Here is a 27,584-nt window from a genome sequence, read left to right on the forward strand (position 1 = left end):
ATCTCACTGAGAATGTACAGTAAAAATATTGTGTTCTACAGTCAGAATAATTTTTTTTTTACATAGTTCTGTCACTAACAAAGTACAATTCGGTTCATGTGTTTCCTTCTTTTTTTTTTTTTTTTTCTTTTTTGGATGTACTTTGTCTTATGAATCCAAAGTCAAACTACATATCAGGGTGTGTTCAGGTAAGTCTGACTTTCTTCCTGGTCTCCTCTGCCCTCATCCCTCCCTCCCCTTATACATTTTTATTAGTTCTTAATTTCTCTTATGGCCTGGTTTCTCCTTGAAAATCCAAGTAGATGTGTCTCTGTGTTCACAGTCCTCCATTTCTCGCACAGAAGCAGCACACTGCAGACCTGCCTCGTGTCACACATGTGGTCGTCACGCCGTCCAGTGTATGGACCTCGTCCTCACCCTCTGTCTGTCTAACAGCTGCACAGACCCCAGCGTGTGGGTGGGCTGGCGCTTGCTAACCAGTCCCCTGATGGACCAGTGGACATGGCTTCAAATCCTTGGCCATTACAAACAACGTGGAGCAGCTATAATTCTCACATTTCCTGTGTACTTTCATACGTCTACTGTTCAGCTGGGCATCTGGATTTCTGACTCTCCTTCTATGCAACCTTTCCGAAGCAGCTCCTCACACAGTGACTGACAGCATCTTTATTCCTGAGTGTCTTTCAACGGAGAGCAGGGACTGCCACACACACGATAAATACAGTAACCTGCTGGTTTAGTGTGTCTTCCAATTTTTTTTCCCTCCTGAAAGAAACTATGGTCCTAATTCCTGTCATGCTAATAAGGCTTAAGAACCTCACTGGTTTCAAAAAAAAAAACAACCCAGTAAAATTCATTATGTTGTCTAGGGAACCACCACATTGACCACCCTCCTCTTCCAAAAGCTCTTTTGCCAACACCCCAGCTTGGTTCACTAAACACCCTCCCCGATGCTGCTGGTGACCTGGCTCTCCCAGGGGGCCACACCCCCACATCTAGTTCAGATTTTTACTAGATGTGCTTGGCTTAATACACCAAAAAAAGAAAAAAGAAAAATAATAACCATGAGTTGGTAGTGATGATGTTCTAAAACCCAGGATTTCTGTTAGAGTAAAACACACAGACACACATATGTGTGCACACACACACAGTACACACACACACACACACTTTGTCCCCTGGTCAGGTCTGAGAGACTCCCTGGCGTGTACCTTGCTGATTCAGACCCACTTCCTAGAACATGACCAGGTGAAGCCTGATGGGCTGGCTTTTCAGCATGATCTGGATTTCAGGACATGAGTTATTAATATTCATAACGTTTCTATTTCTGATAGTCAAGAAGCACTAGTCTTATAAGAGTTTTGGCAGATGGAATTCAGGACTGGAACAGGGGAAAGAGGAGAGACACAGGAGAGGCGGAGGAGGGGTGACTCTCTGTAACGAGGTCCACACCTGTATGGTGACCAAGGTGCACAGGAAAAGCATCTGGGAAGGGAAACAGAAGCGACACTCACACGGGACTACACAGGACAACTGCCTGACCAGAGGCGGGCTATTTAAGATGCTTTCTTGTTGCAGATTTCAAAACTGGCACGGAGGTGGAATATCACAAAACTGGGGGATTTTTCAACTGCCCAAATGTCTGCGTGGAAGCCCCGCTGCTCTGGAGGCAGATGGTTCGTCCTGCCCTGCTGAGCATCCGATCACCACAAAGGCAGCGAGGCAAGGACCAGGCCCGCCACGTCGTGCTTCACTCCAGCCGACAAGAAAGAATTTCAGGTAACAAAGCATGGGACTGCGGAAGGAGCTTGGAGAAGCAGCAACCCCAGATTTTAAGAAAGCAGCTTTTAGAAAGTTCAGAAGGACACGGGGCCAGAGGCAGCAACAAAATAAGCTGCCCCGAAAAGGACTGAGAACCCAAGGACGAAACACAGTCAAGATAATAAAAAATGCTATTGATGAGGATGAAACGGGGAAACATTGAAAGAAACAGGTATGGCTGTCTAAAGAGCTCATGTTTTACATGTCTGCTAAAAAGGGGCAAACCCCCTTCTCTTCCCCCTCTTAAAGTATCTGTAATTCAATAAAAGTCCACAGGGAAGTGAAAAATGTGTTATTAATGAAGTTCTTTAAAAATGGGCACAAACTCTCCTGCACTGTTGGTGGGAATGTAGTTTGGTGCAGCCACTATGGAAAACAGTATAGAGATTCCTTAAAAAACTAAAAATAGACTTACCCTATGATCCAGCAATCCCACTCCTGGGCATATATCCTGGAGAAAACTCTAATTTGAAAAGACACATGCACCCCAATGTTCACAGCAGCACTATTTACAGTAGCTGAGACATGGAAACAGCCTAAATGTCCATTGACAGATGGCTGGATAAAGAAGATGTGGTGTATTTATACAACAGAATACTACTCAGCCACAAAAAATGAATGAAATAATGCCATTTGCAGCAATAGGGATGGACCTGGAGAATGTTATATTAAGTGAAATAAGCCCGAAAGAGAAAGAAAAATAACATAATATCACTTATATGTGGAATCTAAAAAAAAAAAGACACAAATGAACTTACTTACAAAACAGAAACATACTCACAGACATAGAAAACAAACTTACGGTTACCACAGGGGAAATGGGGTGGGAAGGGATAAATTGGGAATTTGAGATTTGTAGATACTAACTACTGTATATAAAATAGATTTTAAAAAAAAGGTCCTACTGTACAGCACAGGGAGCTATATTCATTATCTTGTAGTAACCTATAATGAAAAAGAATATAAAAAGGAACATATGTATGGATATGTATTACTGAAACATTATGCTGTGCACCAGAAATTGACACATTGTAAACTGACTACCTTAAAAAAAAAAAAGGGCACAAAAAGGTGATAAGTTGAAAATGAAAGTTACATTAAAAACATAAAACCCCAGATTTTAAAAAGTGAACAAGACTGTTAGACCCCTCGTTACATCATTGCTTGGTTTGCTACGTAACACATCTGTTTCTTTACAAAGATTTTTATATTATTAACTTCTAGACTAATCTTTGCAAATGTTCTGCCAACCCACTGATATGCAGTTTGTTGATTTTATTTTTTCAGCAAATAAAAGGATTCTCACCTTGACCTGTTGTCAAGCTTGTACCTCTCACTGCTCCCCCATGAGCACAAAGCCCAGGCCAAACACTTTGGGGAACACATTCAGGGGAGACAAACGGGAACTCGCCAGGGACTTGACAACCTGGGGAGAGGCTAGAGGATTTCCCAGGGAAATGAGAAGGAAAAGGGCTGGACTATCGGTTTGTCTGAGCTCAATGGCCCAGGGTTTTCCAACTATCATGCATTATTTTTTTTAATAGTTTATTTATTTTGTTTGTAGAGGTTTTTTTTTGTTTGTTTTTTTGCAGGGGTGGGTAATTGGGTTTATTTATTTAGTTAATTTTATGGAGGCGCTGGGGATGGAACCCAGGACCTCAGGCATGCTAAGCATGTGCTCTTAACCACTGAGCTACACCCTCCCCTTCATGCATCTTTTCTATATAAGAGTCTCGGCCCCTAACACGAGCTCTTGAGATGGTTGTGTGGATCCAGCAGTCACGCTGTGAGGTACCCGTTGCAGGAGCTGTCGGATGGGCACTGACCCAGTCCTAAGGGAGCGCAGCGGGGGGAGAACGAGGTTGTGCCACGGCCCTGGCTCAGTCCACGTGTAATGAGCAAGTGTGATGATATATCTAAGATGCGAATGGCACTGTTCCCTTGGTACTGAACTAACTACCAGGAAATCTGCTCTAACGTGTCACAGAGAGGCTTCGCATCTGCAGTGACTACAGAGAACCTGTCTGGGCTACAGGCTAGCTAACTTTCTCTCTAGTTCCCAAACGCCTTTCAGCAAAGACACATGAGCCCAGGGAAAAAGTCCTTATCTTACTAAGAAATGTAAAAGCAGCATCTCTTTTCCTCCTGTAGGTCAAACCATTCTGCCCAAAGAGCAGAGAAATTTTAAAGTCACTGGTGAAAATCAGGTGAGGAGAAACTTTCAGACTAAGCTGCCACCTTCCCCTGCCCCCGACAAAGAAGCTAAGTTGCTTTTGTCTTTAAATTCCTCGCTCTTTCATTAGTGTGAGGTGGTGGGGTTCGGAGCCAGAGGACAGTGAAGAGGTTTGGAGTCCCCATGGTGGGGGTGAGGAGGGGCGTTGACCCGTGGGAGGATGAGCTTGGGGTGGACCAGGAGCTGGGGTGAATCCCTGGCTGCAATCAGTCAAAACATCTGAAACTAACACGACACTGTACATCAACTATATTTCAATAAAAATAAATTTTAAAAAAAGTAACGGAGGCAGGGAGGTCAGTTAGGAGGCTGTCACGGCAATCTGCGAATTTTAAGAGCACAGGGCCTCAACCGTAAGAGTGATGTTGGGGAATGGGTAATGTGGCTTCGGGGGAGTTTTAGAGGATCCGGGAACAGGCTTCGCAGAAAAGTCACATGGAGCCTGGAGCGTGGATCTCAAAGCAGAGTGGACAACAGAATAGTGGAGGTGCGGGTTGAAAATGCAGGTCTTCTGCCTTTCCCTCCACCACCCCCAACACAGGGGACTCTGAGTCAGAAGGTTTAGCAAGCACCCAGAAGCTTCCCACGCAAGAGGGCTAGGATCACTCTGAGGAAAACCAGACTAGGGAGACAGGGAGATGGGACTGAGGGACGGAAAGTCATGCTCAAGACGGGAGTGGCTCCAGCAGATGTCAGAGGGCCATGAGTCCAGGGGCATCTCCCGAAGTCTCAGAATTGTGACACTGTCAACTCCATTCTAATCGAAGGAAGGAAGGAAGGAAAAGAGAAAGAGGGAAGGAGGGGGGAGACAGACAGACAGACAGACAGACACGGGCAAGACAGTCAAGATCCCACTTTTTTTTTCAGTGACTGAAGCTCACATACAAATACTTGTTTCCAAGTTAGTTTACCTTGAACAAGGGCTTTTCCTAATGTTTTCTAGTTTCACATTTTTTTTTTTAAAAGGACTCCCAACACGAAACAATCAGGAACATATGAAGAGGTAAAAGTGGGTTTCTCACAATAGTTCTCTATTTCTGCAGTTAGTAGTCAATATTCATCATACAGAGATACAAACAGGTCTCATCGTTTTGGATAACGAAAGTAATTTTTTGATGCTTGAAGTAGTCAGGCAAATTGGTCAGCCAATAACATTGATTGCTCACACCCCGCGTACAGGTGATTTGACTGTCTGCTGTGTTACTGAAACGTGCTAGATACTGTTAAGAGCTACAGCCGTCTAGAAGGATGGGAGTGAGCTAGGGAACTAGGGTTTGTATCAGCAGCTCACGGACAGCCCGTTCACGAAGAAGTCTTTATAACTTTGCTCTGGAACACAGCGGCTGAGTTCAGACGCATTAGGAGAGCACACAGATCAGCAGCTTAAAATGATGATATGAGGATGTGCAATTCCTGCTCTTTTAAATCAGTGAGGAAATACTGTGGGTGCAGTATCGAATCAGGACTTTGGTACAAGGAAACACACTGTGTAAGGGAGATTTAGTAGGCATGTAAGGACTATATATAATAATGTAAAATTTTACAGAATAAATTACCCCAAACAGGTAATTTACAAAGTATTTCTTAAAGTATTTTAAAATTTAAATTATTAAATTATTATCTAAATTAAATTTAATGATTATTTTTTAATTATTTAAAAATGAACTAAAAAATGATCAATCAGAAAAGTTTGAATTTCTGAAAACTCTGAGGACATCCCTTCTGTTTCCACCTTCGTGCCTGGATAGGAAACGAGAAGAAATGCCCTGGCAGGGCTGAAGCCCCTGTACCTGTTACAAAGCTGGAAGCAATTATGTTGCAAGGTTACGTAACAGGGAAGAAAGGGCGTTCTTAGTTAGCATTTCCTGCCTGAGGTCCTCAGTGGAGTCGCAAGAGTACTGAACCCTGACTAAAGAAAGGAGCTGAGTCAGCGCCTGTCCTTGCCGACAGGGCTCCGCGGCCTCTCCATCAGAGACAAGACGGGCCCCTCAGGTCAGCTTGCGGGGTTAGTGCCACCCCTGCCTTCCTCCCAACTACTGTGAACTCCACTGACCTGCAGTCCCCACCCTGTGTTTACACAAAGCAAACATCTGACGTTTGTGCAGGTCCCTCGTTGACTAGTCATCACTGTGTCCTTTATCCCCTGCCTCAACTGCTGATAGTTTAGGGTGACAGTCCCTGCCCTCTGGGAAGGGGACTGTCCGTTGACACAGGTACAGCAGCCCTTGCAGGCAGGCTTTTAAGAAGGCTGTTAAGTGGGGCCTTTACGGTCTTAAAAGGATAAGAAGGTGCGGGAAGACACCCTGAACCAGCTTCTCCTGTGCTGGAAAAGACCAGCCGCTGTGCCCCCGTCCGTCAGGGGCCAGCACTGAGGGCTGCTCCACGCAGGGCCTGTCGGCACGGGGGACACACAGACCGCGCCAGCTTTCTGTGCAGCCCCTGCTCCTTCCTCTGGGGTGTCAGGGGCTGGAACGGGGGCTTCCCATCAAGCACGTCTCACTGATGCCCTATACGTAAGAAAAGCCTCCATCCTTCTGCAAATATTTAGTATTTTATTAAAAATGTCTCTTGTGATGACTATCTGCAAAAATCAATGTTTAGAAGTTTCTAAATTACAGATCTGAGCTGAAAGACATCTATTCTTAAGGAGCATGGCCTGGTGGGCCCCCGGGGAGACCCCCGGGGCAGGAGAGCAGAGCAAGGCGCGCTCTGGACTCAGGAACAGCAATTCCCACTGGAAACACAGCTTTCAGGTTCCCAAACAGAAACCAGCCCAGTGAGGATGAGGGAATTAGAAATGGGGCTGTTTGTTCTTTTAGGAACAAGTTCTATTTCCTGTATGTTTCCAGTAACTTCCCAAGACTACTCCAACCCAGTTTCATCGTAAACGTGTGTATTTTAGACCCGGGCAGTAGTTCACACTGGCTTGAAGTTAGCTGTTTAAGAAAGAGCTGTACTTTGCTATTAGTCAGCGTCCCACCTACCAGTCTGACTGCAGCTAAAGGGCATCAGGAGAGCCTCAGGTGAAGTGCGGCCTCGCCCTGTTTTCTTTAAAGGCAAAATGTCACATTTGGAGGCAACTCTTAATGAGGCAGGGAAAGCAAGCAGGATTCCTTGATTCTACACGGATGCTGCCACCCAAGTGAGATAAGAGGTAACAGTTCATCCTGGCCAAAGAAATGGAAAGCTTTGTTAAGTTTTAGTAAACTTCATTTGAAAGCCAATTCCAACTGGGTTAAGCAGGCTTTCGGAAAGCATGACATGTTACACGATTTCAATCTGCTACATCATTTAACAGCCAAAATATACACTGCGGGCAAAAGCACTGAAGTCTGCAGGCATGAGCATATTACACAAATCCAATGAAGAGCTTGAACGTGGACTAAAACTTGGAGGAAACATCCAGAGAGCCGAGAATGACCACGGCTCACGCCCAGTCCTGGCGGGGCCCGCTGTGACTGCCTTTTTGCCAAAAGTACTGTCTTTTGAGTCTTGGCTGCTCTGTGCCAAACACCCTATGGTTAGGCTGTCCGACTCCGTGACCCCAAGTGTGTGTTCCTAGAAGAAAGCTCTGGGTTCTTTTTCTTCTGGAATGTGATCCGAGAAGGAGAGCTGCTCAAATCCCTTTGTGGTCATGAACTTGAGAACCGAGGAAATAAACAGCAGGTAATCAAACAGCGGAGAAAGGACAAATGCTGTCCAGACTTGATTTCCACGAGGGTCTAGTTCAGTTCTGCTCCAAGGAGAATGGAAGACATAGGCCACGAGAACAAAAAACAAGGCCCAGCCAGGGGTCCACGGTGGACCCTTACAGCCATAATGTTAAATTGTAAAAATCGGTATAACCCAGCAAAAGTATATTATTTGATTTTTATGTAAAGAACTATATTTTGGAAATGTACTGCTTCTTTCCATATCATCTCTCAAAAATTCAAACAGCTCAGGGTTTTTTTTTTATAAAGGGAGGTGGTTTCACATAATTTCCCAATTATTGTTTCCGAACAGTTTACAACTTAAATACATATATTTTTTTATGTACGAAGCGGATTTTATTTTCAGCATCATTTTTTAACAATATAACACTTTTTATTGGCTTATAATCATTTTACAGTGTACAACTTAATATTTTAAAAATTGAAGGGCTTAAAGCTTCAGGACAAAAAAAAAAAAAAAAAGAAAGGTAATGCTGATAGATGATTATGTTTTTGAAACCTTAATAAAGAAGTGTAAATTTTCCAAGCTGGTATGTAATTGCGCTAGCTGAGAACGTGATTACAGCTGCACAGAGTGGAAGGCAGTGAAATCTCCACTCTCATCAAGCTTGCTGCCGCTCGTCACAGATAAACTTAGACGCAAACCGAAGAGCCATAAAAATAAAACAAAAATTTTAAACTTTATGATACATACACTACTAAGATACGAAAAGAGGCTTCGCTCTGAAGGGGAGGGTGGTTCACGGGAGCCTTTCCTCTCTCGTTGAAACAAATGCCACTAATTCATGCTAACCAGAAACCAGGTGCCCTTTCCAACATTCTGGATGGGGTTTTCTACACCAGTCTCAATGATCTGAATCTAAAATACACCACGCAGCACGTGGCTAACCATTTTTAGAAGCAAATATAATTTTAAAAAATACTCATCAGAGATACACACTGATCTTCAACTTACAAACGTAAAGACTAGTTTTTCAACTGAGAACTCGCTGTGCTCTCCTATAAAGCTCCTGCGTCACAAACGTATCGAGGGCAGAAATATTTGCGTGTGTGCTGCAGATAAAAACCCCAAATCAAAGGGGCAAATATTTCAAAGGGTGTCCAAAGGAAGATATATTTATAATTTTAATTTATTTCAAATTTCCCAAATTAGGGACTGTGAGATACTTCCTGGAAGATGGAATTCCGTGTACATATATATAGACAAGTCTATCTGGGACCTCGTTCAAGAGGCCAACTTATCAACTATTAAAATCCCTCACAGCTCAACCACCAAGTATGCTGAGAACAAAATATGGGAATCTGATCTTTTTTTCCAAATAACTACATACAGTACTTGTTTAAATGTAAGGCTTTGTAAGCGATAATGCTCTGTCCCCCAGAACCCCAGGGGTCTGAGGTTTGGGTGGGCCTCCCACATGTGGGCGTGGGCACCCTCGTCTCCATGGAGACACAGAAATGCCCCCTTACTTTTCACACAGCTCCAGTGGGTGGTCTCCTTTGTTTCTGTGGGGGTTTTTTTTTTGTTTTTTTTTTTTTGGCCTTCTTCCCAAATAATCTTGGCATTAACAGAGCTGAATTATTTTAAGATGGATTTTTAACTGTTAAGTCCTATTTCCCATGAGATGGAATCGATAAACCAGGTCCCTTAAATATATCCATGAAACCCAGATGGATGACAGGGTCCCAGAGAGGCTGGTCCCCAGCGGCACGCACCGTCAAGGGACTACGTGAAGGCGATGTCCCTCCCCACCAGCACCTCCCCCTGAGGAAACGTAGGTGAGGTGGTTGCATCATTCCGAGTCCTTTTGTGGGATCTAGTTACCAGGCCACCATTCGAAACACAGGGCCACGTGACTCGCTTGGGGCGGGGTCACACAAGGAATGAACAGCAGACCCTCCGCATTTCATCTCGCTGAGAAATCAAAGGGCCATCTTCACCCCAAGGACCCTCCAAGATCAGCCTCTCACGCCAAGGACACTTGTGTCTGGACGGCCACCCCTAAGTCAGTTCTGTCCCCTCTGCCAGACTGTCTGGATCGCCGGACACACGTGGCCCTGGTGACCTCACCCTGTGCACCTCTCCCTTTATACTTACACCTCTGCTTATTTTAAATTTTGAACATATAACATAGCAACACGGCTCAATGACTTAGAAAGTGCACACTGGTGTACGGAGAACGACCTTCGCCTCCCCGTCTCCCAGCCTCCTCGCCTCCCTCCCTGCGGACCAGAGCCGCTCTTCCCTGTTGGGTACCCTTCCTGCACACAGGGCTCTATTCTCCCACCTCGCCTTTTAAAACAAATATTAGCAAACAGCACACGCTGTTTGCCTTGCCTTTTAAAACTATGTGTGTGTGTATATACATGCTTATTTACCTTATGTAGGCTGTGTGTGTGTGTGTGCACAGGTGAATATATACATATATATATATTTCTTTATTTTTTAAGTGGCAACATAATATTCCATCATATGCATCAATCATAAAGTATTTAACAAGGACCCTCCTACTGAACATTTAGGTGGTTCTTTGAGTTAAAAAGAAAACTCTGCACATATGTACTTCCCCAAATATGTGTTCGTATGTGTAGAATAAACTGAAAAAAAAATGGAAGTGTTGGTTCAAAGTATATAACTTGCAGTTCTGAAATTTGCTGCCATGTGACCTGCCCTGGGTGTGGGCCTAACAATGGGACAGTTACCAGTTTCCCCTGTACTCTCACCAACCTGTCACGACCTGTGTGGGATAGAACTTTGGGGTCCTCGATACAAACATCTGGATCTGATGCATGAAGAAGGCATCTCCTGGAAACACCTCATTCAGGGGACCTCCGGAAGGTCCCCGTGTTCTCCGACCTGCTGGCTGCCCCTGAACCTCCTGTGCCTCCATCTCCCCAACATCTAAACGTTGGGGGAACCAGGGCTCCATCTTCTCTGTCCAAAGTCACTTCCCAGATGGTCTCGGTCTCCCAGCTTGAGAGACCAGCTTGGTGCTCACGGCTTCCAAATTCCTCCAGCCCAGATCTCTCCTCGAACTTCTGACTGGGAAGTCAACTAGGCACATCAACCTTAACACATCCGAATCCAAACCTCGGCTCTGCCCTCTTGAGCCCTCTCCCCAGCAGTCCTCCTCCTCTCAGTATACAGAATCTTACCGTCCTGCCCTCTTTCTTTCCTCCCACCCCAAGTCCAATCCATGAATAAATCCTGTTAGCCTGACCTTCCGCCTTGCCACACGCCATCCGCCGGGGATGAAGCCACCGTCTCCGACTGGGGCTGGATTATTGCAAAAGCCTACTGAAGGTCTCCCGGCATCGGCTTTTGCCACCACCCCCGTCCCTGGCTGGGTGACACAGCCTCCTCCGCTCAGACCCTCAGTAGTGCTCCCGTCTCTCAGGACAGAGGTAGCATCCTCACAGCACACAGCAGCCCGCCCCACGCGAACTGCCTGCCCCCCCCCGCCCCCCCCAGCACGCCCCCCTCGCCGCCCCCCGCCCTGGCACCGCGGCCACGCTGGACAGCCCCCCCGCGCACTCCCTGTCCCCCACTCTCTGCCCCACAGTCTCCAGAACACTCAGCACTGTCAGACACCATTAGTGTTGTATGTACTTGCTTTTTCGCTTACTTTCTGGCTCCCACCACTCGACGTCAGCTTTGAGACGCCAGGGATTAGACTCCGTGCTCAGAACTGCCCCTTCGCCTGGAGCAGGTCTGCATGGTTCATGGATGAGGCCGAACGTCTCTTCCTTTTATCTGAGAGTCTCCTGAATCCCCCTTACTGTGGATGGGCTCCTATTCTTTGCAAAACACACAAACACCGGGGGTGGCTGGCCTCGTCCTGAATGATGTTCGGAGCTCCTCCTGCAGGAGGGATGTGAGCCCTTTCTGATACATACTTGCTAACATTTTTTCTCGGTTGCTGGTTTTTGCTGCAACTTGGCTTCTGATCCCCTTTGCCACACAGAATTCTGTTCCCGCATGTCGGGGTGTTTTGTCTGTCTGTTTGAACGTTCTGTTCAAGCTCTGGGTTTGTGTTGTTTTCCCTCCTGTCTCCCCAGCCTCCTCTGTGGTTCCGGCCGGTGTCACGGCGGCTGCTGGCCTGGGCCCGGCTGCTCTGCGTGCGCTCCTCCCCCGGCCTGGGATTCCCATCCCCACCTGCCCGGCTCCAGACCAACCACCTCCCTGACTCCGCTGCACTTCTGAACCCTGGTTCCATGCGGACCTGCGATGAGTCAGTCCTGGGATGTGCTGTCAGGGCTGCACAGCCACGCCCTCTATCCGGGGGACCAAGGACCCTGTGGGGCAGGATTTCCTCCTGTGCTTCTCCTGCTCTCTCTCACCCTGGAGCCCCCACAGCAGGGAAGAGAAGCCCCCAGCCTCTGTCAGACTGATAAGCGCCTCTACACTCAATTCAATTCAACAACTGTTTCCGGAGCGTCAGCTCTGTGCCAGGCACTGTTCCTGGCGCTGGGACACATTTTGGATGAACAAAGCTCCTGGTCCTCGAGAGTTTACATTCCAGTTGGAAGAAGACACACAATAAGCAATGAACATAAGCAAATTACCTGGTAGCCTAGAAGGGAAGGGTTGCTATAGAAAAAAGATAACATAGAGCAGGGCAGGGCTCAGATGTGCCGGGAAGATTTGAAGCTTTAAGGTTGAGTCAAACACCGGGTTCTGAATTACAGACTTATACTCACATCACAGGATTTTCTGTATTTCCTCCCAAACGTTTCTTCATTAAAGATCACAGCCATTCAACACATCCATCTGGACGACACCAATTCTATCTGTAGACCCGACTCCATCCCAAGCTTCACTTCCTTCCACTTGGCCACCTGCTGGGTCACACGTTGTAATCCTAACGACAGTTCACACGCTGCAGTCCTGCTGCCTGAGGTGACGGTGCTGGGGTGGGGCCTCTGGTGGGGGCTGAGATTCTGAGTATAGGGCCCATATGAATGGGGTTAGTGCTCTCACAGAAGAGACCCCAGAGAGCCCCCTGCCCCCCACCCTGCCATGTGAGGACACAGCGAGGAGATGGCAGCTACGACCTCACAGCCACATCAAATCTGCACCTGCCCTTGGACTTCTCGGCCTCTAGAGCGGTGAGGGGTAAGTCTCTGTTGTTTGTAAGCCACCCGGTCTGTGATACGTTGTCCCAGGAGCCCAACTGGACCAAGACCACCACCAACTGTGATCTCGTGCCCACCAGACCTGAGCCAGACCTTCACCGTCACCTCTATCCCAACAGCTCAGGCACCCATACTCCAGGGCCTGGCAAGTAGTCCTGGAGCACGGAGGGCAGCGGGGAGGGGTGGGCAGTCAGGGAGTCCCCGAGCCTGTCCCAAACTATTTCGTGACCCCACCGCCCACAGCAGTTTCCAAAAAGTGTTCAAGACACTGACAGAACTTGGAACAAGGGCTCTATAACCAAATATGTTGGGTTTGGGAATTGCTGAGTTAAGCGGGGGGACGTTTAGCACGTGATGTATGAGCCTCTCCAGACGGGACCAGGTTGTGTTGCAAAGATGTGGTGAGGAAACCCTTTGCTCAAGGGGCATGACCAGTGCTCCTCAGACCAGGCTTTGGGCAATGCTGGTCTAAGAAATCAACCCCCAACACTTTACCCTTGAACGAAAAGGCTCCCATCACTTAATCCAATCTACACGTCCAACCCTAATTTCTGCCGCTTCCTGAAGCGGACACTTCATGTGCACTTGATGACGCAGCCTCCGACCCTGCGGCCACCGGAGAAGCCCGTCCCTGCACCTGCTCACCAGGTTCCAGCCCTCAAGCCCCCGGTTCCAGCCCCACCCCCTTCCCTGCCAACGAAACCCTCTGGTTGCTCCGTCCCTCAAACTCCACTTACACCTGTTATCTGCACCCCTGGCTTGGCTGCGTTTTATGACTTTCAATGATTTAGAGACCGTCCATCGTTTTGTGCATTTCTAATAAGTACTCAGTGCACCGACCGGTCACCGAGCACGACTGCGTTAACATGTGTAATGATGTGTTTATGACTTGGCACTGACTGGCCTCTCAGGAAAGAATAACAGGTCCAGGAAAGTTGCTTTCCATTCCTTATTCTTAGAAACAGGCTCACCTCTAAATATTGTTAACACACTCTGAGAACGCGTGTGTTCACTTTCCCGACTACAGCTCCTTATTTATATCATATTATGATTTGTAGACCGTGGAATTTGAAAGGCGGAAAAGCCTTAAGATCATCCAGGCTGTTTACTTAACTTTAGATCCAAGGATATCTCTCAGGTTTTATATACAGATTTGCCTGAGGAAGATGATTTACTTTAATGTCAACTTTACTTGAACTGTGGTTCTCCTGGGCTGTAATAAACAAGTATAACAGATTAATAACAAAAAAGATTTCTATGGGAATGCCAGAGCTGAAGGACGCCTGACCCTTCCCCAAGCAGAAAGTCTGTGGAGAGGCTGAGGGTTGCTATTTAAGTGAAATGTGATGCTTTCAGAGACCCTCTGGGTTTACAGAGGAAGGGGGAGGAAGAGACAAGGCACAAGAAAGCACAGCTTTGGGACCTGCTCACAGGACAGGTAAAACATCCCCTCTACCTACCCTTCACGCCACGCCCGGCACTGGGAAGCCTCCCCAGTGAAAGCCATGCGGGGAGGAAGGAACAGCCCCCAAGGAAGACGGCGCGGCCGCCAGTCAGTGTGCAGGCAAGTGCACATTTGCTCTGAGCAGCCGTCCTTGGAGAGGCAGGGGACGGGGCTCAGAGGTGAGCATGAACCCAGGAGGGGGCCTGCTCTGCTCCGCCCTCCAAAGAGAGGTCCTCAAAACCTGACCTGCTCATTCAAATGCAAATTCCCAGCCCCAGCCCCAAAGATTCCACATTGTGGGCGTGATGTAAAGAGACTGCACTTTAAACAGGCATCCCCGGGAGATCCGACCACCCAGTTATGGGGGCCCTTAAAGCAGGGCAGGACGGCGGGTCCTCTCAGTGTGGGGTGTGGTGAGGCGGCGGGCTCCTGGGTACTGGGTACTTGTGCACCAGCTTCCCCCTGAGTTGGCCGAGCGGCCACATTTGTGCTTGTTCCCTGCGCCCTCCTGCATCATGCATGACGGCTCCTCTGGGGGGAAGAGGAGAGGGGGAGGGGGCAGGCTGGCCAGCTGCTGCCGCCCCTGCTACTTCTTGCCTTCGCTCGTTGTTGGTTAATTACAGTGCCTGGGGGAGCATCTGGTGATTCTTTAAGAAGAGGAGGAAAGATGGTGAGGGCTCCAAAGGAGTTGAGGGTTCATGTGTCTCACTCTTCACCTTCAAAGCCAGGAGGTAACTTTGCCCCTCGACCCCCATGCTGACAGGCTGCAATTCACACGTGCCAAGGATTGCGAGGGATTGTCTAGGGTGACTGTTTGACCTCCTACTATGAGTGACTGTCATCAAAAGACTCCAAAACTGCTGGTAGGCAACTGATTGAAGGTCATTGCATCTTAGAGCCCACGAGACCACCTGGGAATCACACTTCAATGCCACTTAGGAGGCGGAAAATGAGGCAGAGAGGAGTCAAGTGACCAACCTAATGCCACACAGCGGGACGTGGTACAGAGGGCACAGGAACACGGTCTCTGGGACCCCAGGGAAGAACCTCTTACTTCTGTAAATTGGAGCTGAGAAGCATCTTGACATGAACGAAAACACATGTTATAGGCGCCCCGGCTTCCTTGTGTGAACATTTTTAAACAGAACACCTGTGAAGTGCTTTCAGGAAGAATCTTCCAGATGATCTTATGTGTGCTGTGCTGGGTAAGAAACAAGGTGAGCAGACCCCATGATGGTGGTGACAGGGGTTAACCTATTTGGAAATCTCGGCTCCTGAGAACACACCGAGATCCAAGGGGCTTGCAAAACAATGATGGTCTCTGAGCAATCAAATCCTGGTAACGGTCACAGTCACGGTCACGGCGGGCTGCCTGCCCGCATCCCGCCTGCTCTCCCCACACGGGCGGGTGGGCGGGCGTCTAAGACAAATCTATCAGGCTCCATCACAGGGGAGAGGCCAAGCACCTGCCTGGCGGATGAGAAGCAGCAAATCCGAAAGACAACAAAAAGGGCAGCATGCAGAGACAGGCGGGAACGCCGTACAAGTGGCAGGATGTGAACGCTCAAGGGAAGGAGACGGGATTATTAACCCTGGGAATAGCTCTGAACAGGCACAGCTGGAAGCCGCCAGAGCGCAGGTTACAGGGCCCCCAAAACTTCAGGCTCCCGGGGGCACAGCCAGGTTATCCACAGCCCATCATAGATGCTTCTCAAAAGGACCCGAGTCATCAAAATCTCAAATCACTCTCGGTAAAGCCAAAGTCGAGAAAAGCAGGGATGCGGAGCGTCCCGTATAGAAGAATTTCCATTAAACGGATTAAAACGAAGGGTGATTAAAGCTTTCGTTATTTTGAAAGCTGCCTTCCATCCCACTTTACTCAGTACACGCAGCCCTGCTGTGCGAGGACCCCACAGAGCTTCTATTCCAGCAGCGGCTGGGGAGGGGGCTGGGTTTTCTTTCACTTAGAGCTTGGTGTCCCCTTCTCCTAAGAGACATTCCCAAAGAGCAGGGAACATGTTCTCCTGCTGGGAGAGGGGCCAGCCCCCGAGCCCCCGTCCCTCACCACCTCTGGGCGGGGCCCACCCAGAAAGCAAGGGGTGGGGGTGGCGGCGTCCTGGGCAGTAACCACCTGACTCACCAAGTGTCCCCGAGCCTGGTGGGTGTGGCCACATCTCCTCCAGGCTCACCCGCAGTCGCGGACTCCTGCCGCAGCTCCCATCCCTGTCCCTCCATCCCTTCCTTCTTTTTTCTTACATTTAGTAAATTAACTTAAATTTAAATTTAGTGCTGACTGAATTTTTACTAGAAGTATGCATGCACATAAAGAGCCCATCAGTTGTCACCGATCCCCCTTCTCCAGAAGCAGTTACTCAACCCTTTTAGCTGAGTTTTTTGCTTCCTTTTTTAGCATTTGTGTCTGTATTTCTAAGTAACACACATCTATTGTTTAGTTAGATTTTTGTTTCAAGCATCCCCCATATAAAGGAGGAGAATTTTGCTCACTTTAACCTCCCCACTGTCAGGACATGGGGAGTGTCTTGGCCACCTGGGGTCTAACTGCTTCTGAATCCAGCTTTTGGTCAGTTCTCCTCTTTTATATGCCCACCATTACCCCTACTCCCTGAGGCACCTGGTGCCACCAAGCCCTGAGTTGGGGGCGGTGGTCTCCACCTACCTGCCTGTCACCCCTCCCCCAGCCCTGCCCTCTGCCAGCTTCAGGCCCAGCTTGCTCAAGTCAGCTAAGTTGATTCTCCCTCCATCAGCTGTCTCTCGGTTTTCAAAATGTTGTTGTCCCCATTTTCTTTGTTTTTCTAAGTTTAAAAAAAACCCACCCCTACTGTCATTTTAATGAGGCTCAGGAGGGAGTGGAGATTAAATGCATGTGTTAATTCTTGGACAGGAACTAGGTCATTGATTTCTTGTTTTCCTTTCTAGAAAACAAATGATTTTCCACTTAAATCCACCCAATAAAAACATCCAGTCACTGAAGCAAAGCGGTCGGTCTGGTTTTATGAAACAGACCGGTTTGGGGACTTTTTAAGGAAATCAACATTCAAACATAGGCTGTCATTTTTCGGCCATTGAAAGAGAAGAGAGAGAGAGATGTCAGAAAGTGGACAAGACGTTTCCCCTGCAAGAATCTGGCAAATCTTTTATCAGCTTCTATAAACTAGCTTAAAGGAAACTGTGAACTTTTACGGTGCTTCTCCCCCGGGAGACTCCGGTCCTGCCCCCTACGTGTGTTCCTTACGCATCACCCACTGGGCTGTTTCCTGGAAGAGCAGCACTTGTGAGGTCCAGGGGGACACGTGCTCGTGAGTTAACCCGGACCGCTCCTGCACGGCCCTGCCACCTGTCACTTCTCTGTGCTCCTCACTCCCCACATCCCTCCTGCACGAGTGACACATTTACCGTCCCTGTCTCAGGTACCACCACCCTCTTGCTCTGGCTCCTCCTCCATGCCCGCACCCCCGCCCCTAGAGCTGACCTTCCCCCTCATCCACCTTCTCAAAGGAAAAGATTTTCCCCCCCAGAATCCCTCTAAATGCCCGGCCACCTGTATTATCTCAGAATTGGGGTCCTGCCCCCTCTCTAAGGTCCGGTGTTTCCCGACCGCACTTGAGATGCCCGCCCTCCTCCCTTCCCTTCCTCTATTTGGGTCTCATCTTTTAACGCCTTCCTTTTACTGGCTCTTTCATAATCCTAGAACCATGGTTTTTTCCTTTAGGATTTCCCTTTAATCCTCCAACCTTCTGAGCCGCCTTATTCTTTTCCTGAAAGACTGGGCCATGCAGGCCGCCGCCACTGCCCACGGTCTGCTTGTTCCACTGCCCTGCCCTCTCCAGGCCCCTCTGGGTCCCGGTCCCTGTGGGTCGCTGCCTGCTGGGCCTGCAGGCTCCTGGCCTACCTCACGGGTCCTTACTTTGCAGTGTCCCCCACTATCCCCGCCCTCACTCCCTCTCTCCCCAATAAGTGGGGAGCATCAGCAGACACACTTCTGGCTCAAAAAAAAAAAAAAAAAAAATCAGTTACGTAGCTGGGAGTCCAAACCTGTCCAAACTGGGGGCGCTTTTCAACCTGTGCCTGGACGTGGGGGTGTGACTCCCGGTTTTCACTCAATTATTTAAGTGAAGGTTTATGTACTCAGAGGAGAAATTTGTGTTTGAAAGTTTGCAAGACTTCTAAAATAATCCTTTCTTCTAGGCTTTCTTTTGTGGTGACAAGATGAAAGATCCTGTGAGCAGAACAACACTTACTTATCAAAGTCAAATCTCATGCGCATGTTTTTGAGCCCAATACAAATTAGCAACTCTTCGTATGACTAAGAACTCTGCGCCTTACGATAACTGTAAACACACGAAGCAGAGATCAAGGGGGATCTAAAATAAGCACCTGCCACCGAAGGGCAGTGTGGGCAGGCGGCAGTCATTGCGAAACCGAGAGAGAATAGGTGCGTGCTTCTGAAGGTCTTTAAACCCAGAGCAACGCGGACCATTTCTCAGGGGTGGTCCCCCACCTCTCCCAGCAAAATCCTGAACAGACAAGACTCTTCAGCCTTTTCAATACAAGCAAATCTACCCCTTCCTGAAATCAAGCAGGAAAGCAACACAAAAGCGTGTGAGGCTAGGCATGATCAAATTTCCTAAACCAACGAAGCTGGAAAGAACTGATCATAACTCAAGTTATGTTAAATTAATACACAGTTCTGGTTTTCCAAGAAATGTGGTTTCAAATTCTGATAGTCCACAATTCTCATAGCAATCAACACATGCGTTGAATAGAATCTAACACTTAAAGAAGAGGACAGACTGGCAGAGAGGAGGGAAGGGGAGGTCCTACCAGAGGCACAGCCTATGAAAATCCATGCAGAAGCACACAGGGATGGGGAGGGCAGCCCGGGACCAGGCTGGGCGAGCACCCGCATGTCCACGGCTTTCTCGCTGCTCCCACGACTGTCCTCTGCACACAGCTACTGTCGTCCTCACCTTAGAGCCCTGCTTCTCCCCCTTCCACAAAAAAAACCAGGGGCTCCCCATCACCTCGCAAACCGACTTCAGGCTCCTGAGTAGCACACAGTAGGTACTCAATGCATCTGACTGTGCGTGGTCACTTTCATGTGCCCTGTTTGATTTGAACGTTCCAGAAGGCAAAAACCAGTCTTGCTTAGTTTGCAAAATTTTGGTTTATAACAGCTCTCACAAGCACCTTCTGCAGAGTAGAAGTTCAAAACATTTATATTAAATAAATGAACAGATTCCTTAAGTAATTTTTTTTATATAATATTGGCAAAATGGGTGAGCCCGTTGGCCGAGACCCTTGCACGGGAAGTTAGAGGCTGATAGACTTGCTAAGCTATTCAGTAATCTTGTGCAGGGCAGTGACGTGATAGAAATGGTACTTGGAGTAACTTGCTTCAGTCATGGTTGTAAGTCCAGAAAGGACTGGAAGTAGAAAGAATACTTTGCTAACAATGTTTTGCTAACAAGATGAGAAAACAAGATGAGGGTTTTTATCTATGGATTAGTCACTAATGTGTATATTCTGCAATACACACCAAAGGAGAAAACTGGCCCATGTATCTTTGCTTTTCATCTATTTTAAACGAGTTCATTTCTGAGATAAGAGATGACTCTTTTTTTAAGGTGAGGTAACAGTTATAGTTTCAATTTTAAAGAACAGCAACCAAAACTTAGAAATTTAAGGACAGGTATTCTCATTTATGAATTACAAATATTCTCCACACTAGGATCTTCCAAACTGACACTCAAACAAAATCTGAAAACTGAAAGAACTCCATCTCGCCTACTTGTATTACACTGTAGAACACTTGACTTCTTTTTTTATCACAACTAAAATTAATTAAACGGTTGTTCGCGGAAGGAGAATTTTATAATCTTGTGTAACATTTGGATGTTAAATGAATGAACTCATCAGCATTTGAAAATGCCAGTGCATTCAAAATCGAAGGAGGCTGTAACCGGTGGTCACTCTCCTTTCTAAGAATATGCAGTTTTTTTCTCCACCCAGGCCCCACCTCTCCTACCAGGTGCTAGAAAGTCGTCACAGGTCACACGGAGGAAGAAGTCCAGGCGGAGGGTTTCAGTCGAGGCTGCACGTTAGAAACGCTGGGAACTCTTAACAGCTATGAATTCTTAAGCCACGGCCCAGACCACGTCAATATATTTTAAAGCATCCCCTCCAACTGGGGGGGGGGGTGTCCTGCGATCCAGGCCTGAGACATGTCATAGCTGATGTTCTTGACAGAGAACCAAAAAGATGAAACAGTTCAGGGGGACATGATATGACGCTGCTAAGTAAAGAAAAGCAACGAGCTGTCACTTACCCGCCTTCTGACAGTGTACGATCTTCTCATACACAGCGTCCGCATTTTCGATCAATGCCTTGAGGGACTGGATCATCTGCAAAGGAAACATCCAGACACGAGGTCACGCCCGACAGCAGGACCCGGGGGTCTGTGCTCGTGCCCGAGGCTCCTCCCTGAACACGGCGGACGGATGAGGCAACCCGGCCCCTTGCCTGACATCCCACTACTCAAGTTCAAACGCCAACGGTGAAGTCACGCCTCCCCACACAACGGCTTAAATGGGGCTGTGAGGAGTGAGTACCAGGTGTAGTGGGGCTTGTACAACACCAGATCGGAACCCGGCCGCTACTGAGCGGAGTTCGTTTCCACGGGACAAGCTGCCCATAAGTACGTGCACACCTCGGATCTAGCCATCGTCTTAACAGAACCTCCCACTTCACCGAGTGTTAAGCACCTACACGCCTCACTCGCTGCAGCCACGATGCCTTCGCCCGAACATTAGTCTAAAACCTCCCATGAGGATCAGAGAACTGCGTTTATTTGACGCATCACAAATGATCTCACTCAGACTAGGGTTTTTAATGTTCCTGTCAGTGATTTTAAAATAGTCAGTTTTGAGTTCTTGTTCCAAGTTGCAATGTGCTTGTTTTAAGGGCCAAACCTTGAATAAGGAAAAGGATCAGGGCACGGCTGACCAATTATTTTACTCACTAAAATGCTGGGAAAAGATCTGTCTGAAGAAATCTTTTGGCTCTGAAATGACAAGGAAAATAGGACAAACAGACTCAGTCTCGTGGCTCAAATAGGTACAACCAGGACGCCGGCCATAAGTGCAGACTGTAGCTTTTTGTATTTAAATGTTCAAACCCTTAACACTGTATTATTACTCATCTATCTTCCATGACCATCCTGTTTTCAATAACAAGTACCGATCCTTCATTCTCCATCCCTTTAAATTCTGCCTTCTTTTGCTTTATAGTGTTAACTGCCATAGTAATGATTCTATAGAAATTAAATATAGTTAGGGTGGGTTATTTATATAACTCAAAGAACACCATATTTTATTAGTTATTCTTATTTAAACTAAAGTACAATCCACACGCCTCCTAAGCACACCAGAGCCTTAAAGTGAGTCACACGGCATTTATCCACTTCCACTGTTCTAAGAAAATTATAGTAAACACTGTGAGGTTTGAAGCCCAGAGCCAGTGTTCACTTCTGCCTTTATTCATTATTCACAGAAGACCCTACAGGCAGCCCCTGATAGGAATGGGGGACACAGTGACCCACAGGACTATAGCCCTGTCTTCAAGAAGTCCACAGCCCAGTGTCAGGGCTCACACCCCGGGATTCTGCATATTCATTCTTCAAACTGAGTCATCCCTATAAAATTAAAATATTCTACTTCACAGCTTGACATACTGAACAGGCAGCGATAAAAATGAATAGTTAACAACTCAGTAACGCCGATATAAAGTCATTTGTCCCATCATGCGATCTGCATACTGAAAAGGTTCATGCTGTCATCAGTAACCTTTTCCAGCTTTGATGTCAAGCCAAATAGGAGACAGGAAGAAACAAGGACTTCTTCCAGCAAGGATGGTGCCTGTCACAGCTCAGTATCACGGAACTGCTCAACCGTGCCTCTATCATTCAAACGGGGAAAGAAAGAGCAAGGAGATGAACCTGGTCACGAAGCCACCAGGCAGGACAGGAGCAACAGCAGAAGGGGTATGAGAGGACGACACTGAGCACCGGCTCACGCAGACAACCTGCGAGGGACAGTGTCCAGACGGACTCACGCTGCAGGTGGTACAGGGGCGGAATGAGAGCCGATTTACACGGCTTCCTTAACTCCGTCCTCTAAGATGAGATATTAAACGTCATGGAGCCACAATCTCCCACTTGCAAACTGAGTTTCATACAAGACCTTTCCCTCCTAGTGCTGGGGGCTTAGAGGAGAGGGTGCAGGTGGCTGGAACTTGCCGGAGATGTCACGGTGGACTCCCCCCGACCTGGGGGCCTGGCTGAGCACCTTCTGGAAGCCCAGAATTAGCTGAATGAGGATGCCTTCATACGCTTGCTGGCACCATTTCACACACCCGTTACTGATATTACTTTTACTTGAAAAGCCTGGCATGACGAATCTCAGAGGAACAACCGATCGCACTGTTTTCTTAGAATCATCTTCCAGCTCAAGGTATCGCCAAAGGCTAAACAGCGCTGCACCGAGGAACTGTCAGACACGCCAGGCTTAAGAAATGCACGTCCATCTCCAGGGTCAGGAGGGGACGCCCACCTGCCCCCTGTGCTCGGTCCTACCTGGGGGACCAGTCCTTTATTCTGGGGACCATCCTGTATGAGGCTCTGAGTGTGGGACCCTGAGCTTGGGGCTGAGAACACGTGAAGGACAGAAAGACCCGGGTCCACCAGCAAACAGTAATCACAGTGGAATTAGCAGTGCCACCACTGCCCACATACACGCTCCTGGAGGGGACAAAGCTGGGGCAGGGCGGTGGGAGGGTTCACGCTCCGCCTGCGGCTGGGACCTCAGTACACAGGTCTTCTCCCCGTAATGCGGGGGAGGCGCCCCCTGCCTAAAATAAACACCCCTGGGAGTGAACAGCAGCAGCATCCACGGAGCGCGCTGGAGGGGACTCCAGAAGCACCAGCCTAGGAGGAGGCGGGCACGCGGCAGACCCATCAGCAACACTTCAGCAAGGCGGGGAGAAAACACATCCAGACCTCGTGGAAATGATGCACTCTGTCAGTGAATGTTTTCACCACTGCCTTTGCGAGGAGGAACTGCCAGTTTCTATCTTTTTACAGTTGCAGGGTACATATTTATAACGAAGTTACTCTATGGTAACCCACTGACAGCTCGTGTTCATAGCGTGAGTTCATCAACCCTCAGCTCTTGGGGTATTTGCCTGAGTTCTCGTCCAGGTGTTCTTCTGGGACCTCTCTGGACCATGAGATGCTGTGAGTGCTCTGGTTAAAGGTGCAGCAGGTCGAGAGGGCAGGGCTGCCCCCGGCCTCCCTGCCCGCCGGCCGTCTTGTTCTCAGCCAGCCAACAGTGATGACAGCCCCCCTGGGGACACAGCAGGGACAACACGGGGCTGCATCGGATCTGGGGGTGGGTGGAATCTCTGGCTGGGTCGGCTGCTTTATAACGAGATGCGACTATAAATAGCACAAGTGTTGGGTGAATGAGTCAAAACGAAAGTAATTCAGCGCCTCCTCGGCACCAGGTACGTGCTTGGCGTTCTCTGTTTCCCTTAATGCTCACCAGGTCTGTGCGGGCTGCGTGTTTGTGGTGCTGGTTTCACAGATGTGAACACTGAGGACCTGAGAGTGGAGCGGCTTTCTCAAGGTCGCCAGGAGTTACGGGCAAAGGGCTGTAATAATGAACAGTGGAGCTGGTATCCGTCTGACTCACAGTCACCGCTGTTTCCACGACACCACAATGGGTCTTGACACACGAGAGGCAGCAACGGCGTGGAGGAGGCGAGGACAGCACATTCCTACCAGAAGCGTGGGCGGGAGCAGAGGAGACTTTCCCGGCTCCTGCCACGAACCACACACAGCACGTGGCATCCTGTCCACTACTGACATGGGCCCAGAAGGGTGTCTGTAAATAATATTTCTATAAAGCACTCTGGGAAAACATTTTTCTAAAATGACAACAACAGACCATTCACTTGGCTCCACTTAACAATTCATTTACTCAAAACCAGAAGCCATTTAATATTTAATGTGAAACCACTAGAAAAAGCATCCGAGACTAGCCAAAGCAGACACGTGGGGAGAGACATCAGGAGATGAGTCAAAAGGAAAAAGGACTTTAAGTTATCTTACTTTCTTAATTAAAATGTCAATATAACGCAAGGTCCAGTAGAGTGGCCGGTTTTGTAAGCATTATCTGCATTAATGCAAATGCATTAAACTCATGTCCCTTTAAAGGCACAGGTGTGCATCTCAGCACTGCAATCAGATATCGTGCTGCCGGTGGTAGTAACTCACCACGTGAGACCTCACATTGTTTACGAAGTAGAAGATGCTTCGATGTATTTGTTAATGGACTTCAGTGTCCAGTTACCAGTACCTCCTAAATTTCTGCAACTCATGCATTAGGAAAACTTAGAGATTTAACATAGCCCAGAAGCCCATTTCATAAATTTGATCAATTTTAATACAAGGTTTTAATACAGGACTCAAGCAGGTGAAAAGAAGAAATTAATATTCACATGTTACTAAGCTGGAGAGAAACCAGAAGTGCCTTTCCTAAGAACGCTCTGTTTTGAAAGTCACGCCCCCTGTTAGTACAAGGCCAACTTCCCTGTTTATAGACGTGGTTAGGAGAACTACCACGACGTTAATGTATTTTATTTTACTAGATTTCTGTAGACCACGTCTTTATTTTCTGTTTTGAAACCTGCACATCAAGTGGGAAGATTCTGTTTTCAGAATAAGCAAGTCTGTGGTTTTACGGGAGGATCTCAGGTCTGGTTTTGGACAGTACCCCAAATTCCCTGTCACCCCAGGGACACAGATTTTGATCATCACAAAAGTAATTTGCTAATAATGTTAAGTCCCTGGGTGACGGACGCTTAATGATAACTGTAATAGCATCTTCCGAGTTCCAGGTTTCTTCCCCTTCATCATGCTTTGTCCCTCAGCTTCAGGCAGAAAAGGCCTCCCCCTGCGTTCCTCCTTCTCCCAACCCCATCTTCACACCCGGATGCGGCTGGGGCTTGGGCTGTGGCTGCTTCTAATGAAGTTACGAAGTCTGAGAAGTGCTAAGGTTGTCATAAAAGAGAGTGCCTAGACAGCAAAAAAGGTTTCTCCTTTTACAGATTCGGTGACTGTGGGACACCTAACAAGTAAACATCTTCCCAAACTCAAATAGTTGGGCAGCATTCTCAAACTTGCCAGTGGACTCATAAAAATGATACATGCCCCCCACCCCATCCCGCCATGAACACCCTGGAGCTCCAAGGTCAGTGGATGCCCAGGTGGCAGGTGTGACTCAGGGAAGATGCTGGGAGGACCAGACCACAGCAGGACGTGCCTCTCAGGACCCTAGGGGTTGATAACAAAACAGCACATGGAAATCACGGGTCCTGTCTTCAGAAGACAAACCAGTTTAACGCAAAGCCGTATTTCCTGTCCCAATTCCACAGAGAATTCGGCGGCCTCTAAAGCTCAGTGTCACCATTGTGCTACACAGCCTTACGCTCCCTAACGCTGAGAATGGACAGAATATAAAGGTGAAATTCCCCAGGACTTTGTAAGCTTTGGTGCTTTTCTCTGTGCTCTGGAAAGTAACATCCTCTCTGCGTTAACAACTCTTCTTTTTAACATTTTACAGTAAGTATCACTGTGGGTGAAGAATTTTCGAATCAAATGCAGAACACTGGGATTCGGGACTTCTAAACTGAAATTCAGAGGCAACACTTCCTTTTGCTAAAGCTTCCGAAGTGCAGCAAAACGTCACAGAGCTGAACTAATGGAAGAGAAACCATTTATGAAGTTACTGTTGAAAATCACAAGGCAGCTTTTTAATATTTTAATACTTTTTAATAGATAAACAAGATTATACTGTATAGCACAGGGAAATGTATACAAGATTTTGTGGTAGCTCACAGCGAAAAATACGTGACAATGAATATATGTATGTTCACGTGTAACTGAAAAATTGTGCTCTACACTGGAATTTGACACAGCATTGTAAAATGACTATAACTCAATAAAAAATGTTAAAAAATACTTTAAAATAATTTTTTATTAAGTATTTTTTATTTTTAAAATATTTAGATATTTTAAAATAATTTTTATATTAAATCACATGTTTGAACTGGAGTGCAGAAGTCACAGGGTTGTGGGGGTCTCTGCCCAGCTGCACACTACAATTGTAGCTAGTCCCTGCATCTCCCACATTCTGCTGTGGGGACCGGGCAGGGAGAGGGTACTCTCCAGGGGCCGAGGTGCACCAGGTCATAATAGCTGTGGTCACCATCCCTTCCAGCAAGGTCACTGGGAAAATACCTTATTTTCTTTTTAAATTGAAGTATAGTCGATTTACAATTTCTGGTGTACAGGATCGTGATTCATTTACCCATATATATATTCCTTTTCATATTCTTTTTCATGATAGGTTATTACAAAGTATTGTATATAGTTCTCTGTGCTATACAGTAGGACCCTGTTGTGTATCTATTTTATATATAATAAATCTCAGACTCCCAATTTATCCCTCCACCCCCCTTCCCCCACCCCTGTAACCATAAGTTTGTTTTCTATGTCTGTGAGTCTTTCTGTTTTGTAAATAAGTTCCTTTGTGTCATTTTTTTTTTTAGATTCCACATATAAGTGATATCATACGGTATTTGTCTTTCTCCAACTTACATCACTTAGAATGACAATCTTCAGGTCCATCCATGTTGCTACAAATGGCATTATTTTACTCTTTTTTATGGCTGAGTAGTATTCCATTGTGTGTGTGTGTGTGTGTGTGTGTGTGTGTGTGTGTGTGTGTGTGTATACCACAGCTACTTTATCCAACCATCTATTGTTGGACATCTGAGTTACTTCCATGTCTTGGCTGTTGTATACAGTGCTGCTGTGAATACTAGGGAGCATGTATCTTTTTGAATTACTTTTCTCTGGATATATGCCCAGGAGTGGGATTGTCGGATTATAGGGTAAGTCTATTTTCAGTGAAAACACTTTCTAAATAACAAACTGTTTCCAGAGTAGCTTGTCCTAGTTTCCTCATGAAACGTCACTTCTATCTCCACATTTTTCACTATGCAAACTGTAGAAAGTTACAGGAAAAAAAATCCCATATACTAGAAAAATCACAGAAAGAACTCTGCCGGATGAAAAGCACTAGCAGACTGTTAACAC

General features: G+C 47.2%; 1 protein-coding gene across 4 annotated transcripts in view; it reads right to left on the bottom strand.

Moving 5' to 3' along the window:
• PLCL2 (phospholipase C like 2) overlaps positions 1 to 27,584 on the bottom strand; it is a 256,524-nt gene that overhangs the window by 14,128 nt on the left and 214,812 nt on the right. For all 4 annotated transcript variants that reach the window (XM_074371915.1, XM_074371904.1, XM_074371911.1 and 1 more), the window contains one exon: positions 20,694 to 20,769. In XM_074371915.1, coding sequence (XP_074228016.1) covers positions 20,694 to 20,769 — 76 coding nt within the window. The remainder of the gene's footprint in view (positions 1 to 20,693; positions 20,770 to 27,584) is intronic.

Source organism: Camelus bactrianus, chromosome 1 (assembly GCF_048773025.1).
Source record: "Camelus bactrianus isolate YW-2024 breed Bactrian camel chromosome 1, ASM4877302v1, whole genome shotgun sequence".
Taxonomy (NCBI): domain Eukaryota; kingdom Metazoa; phylum Chordata; class Mammalia; order Artiodactyla; family Camelidae; genus Camelus; species Camelus bactrianus.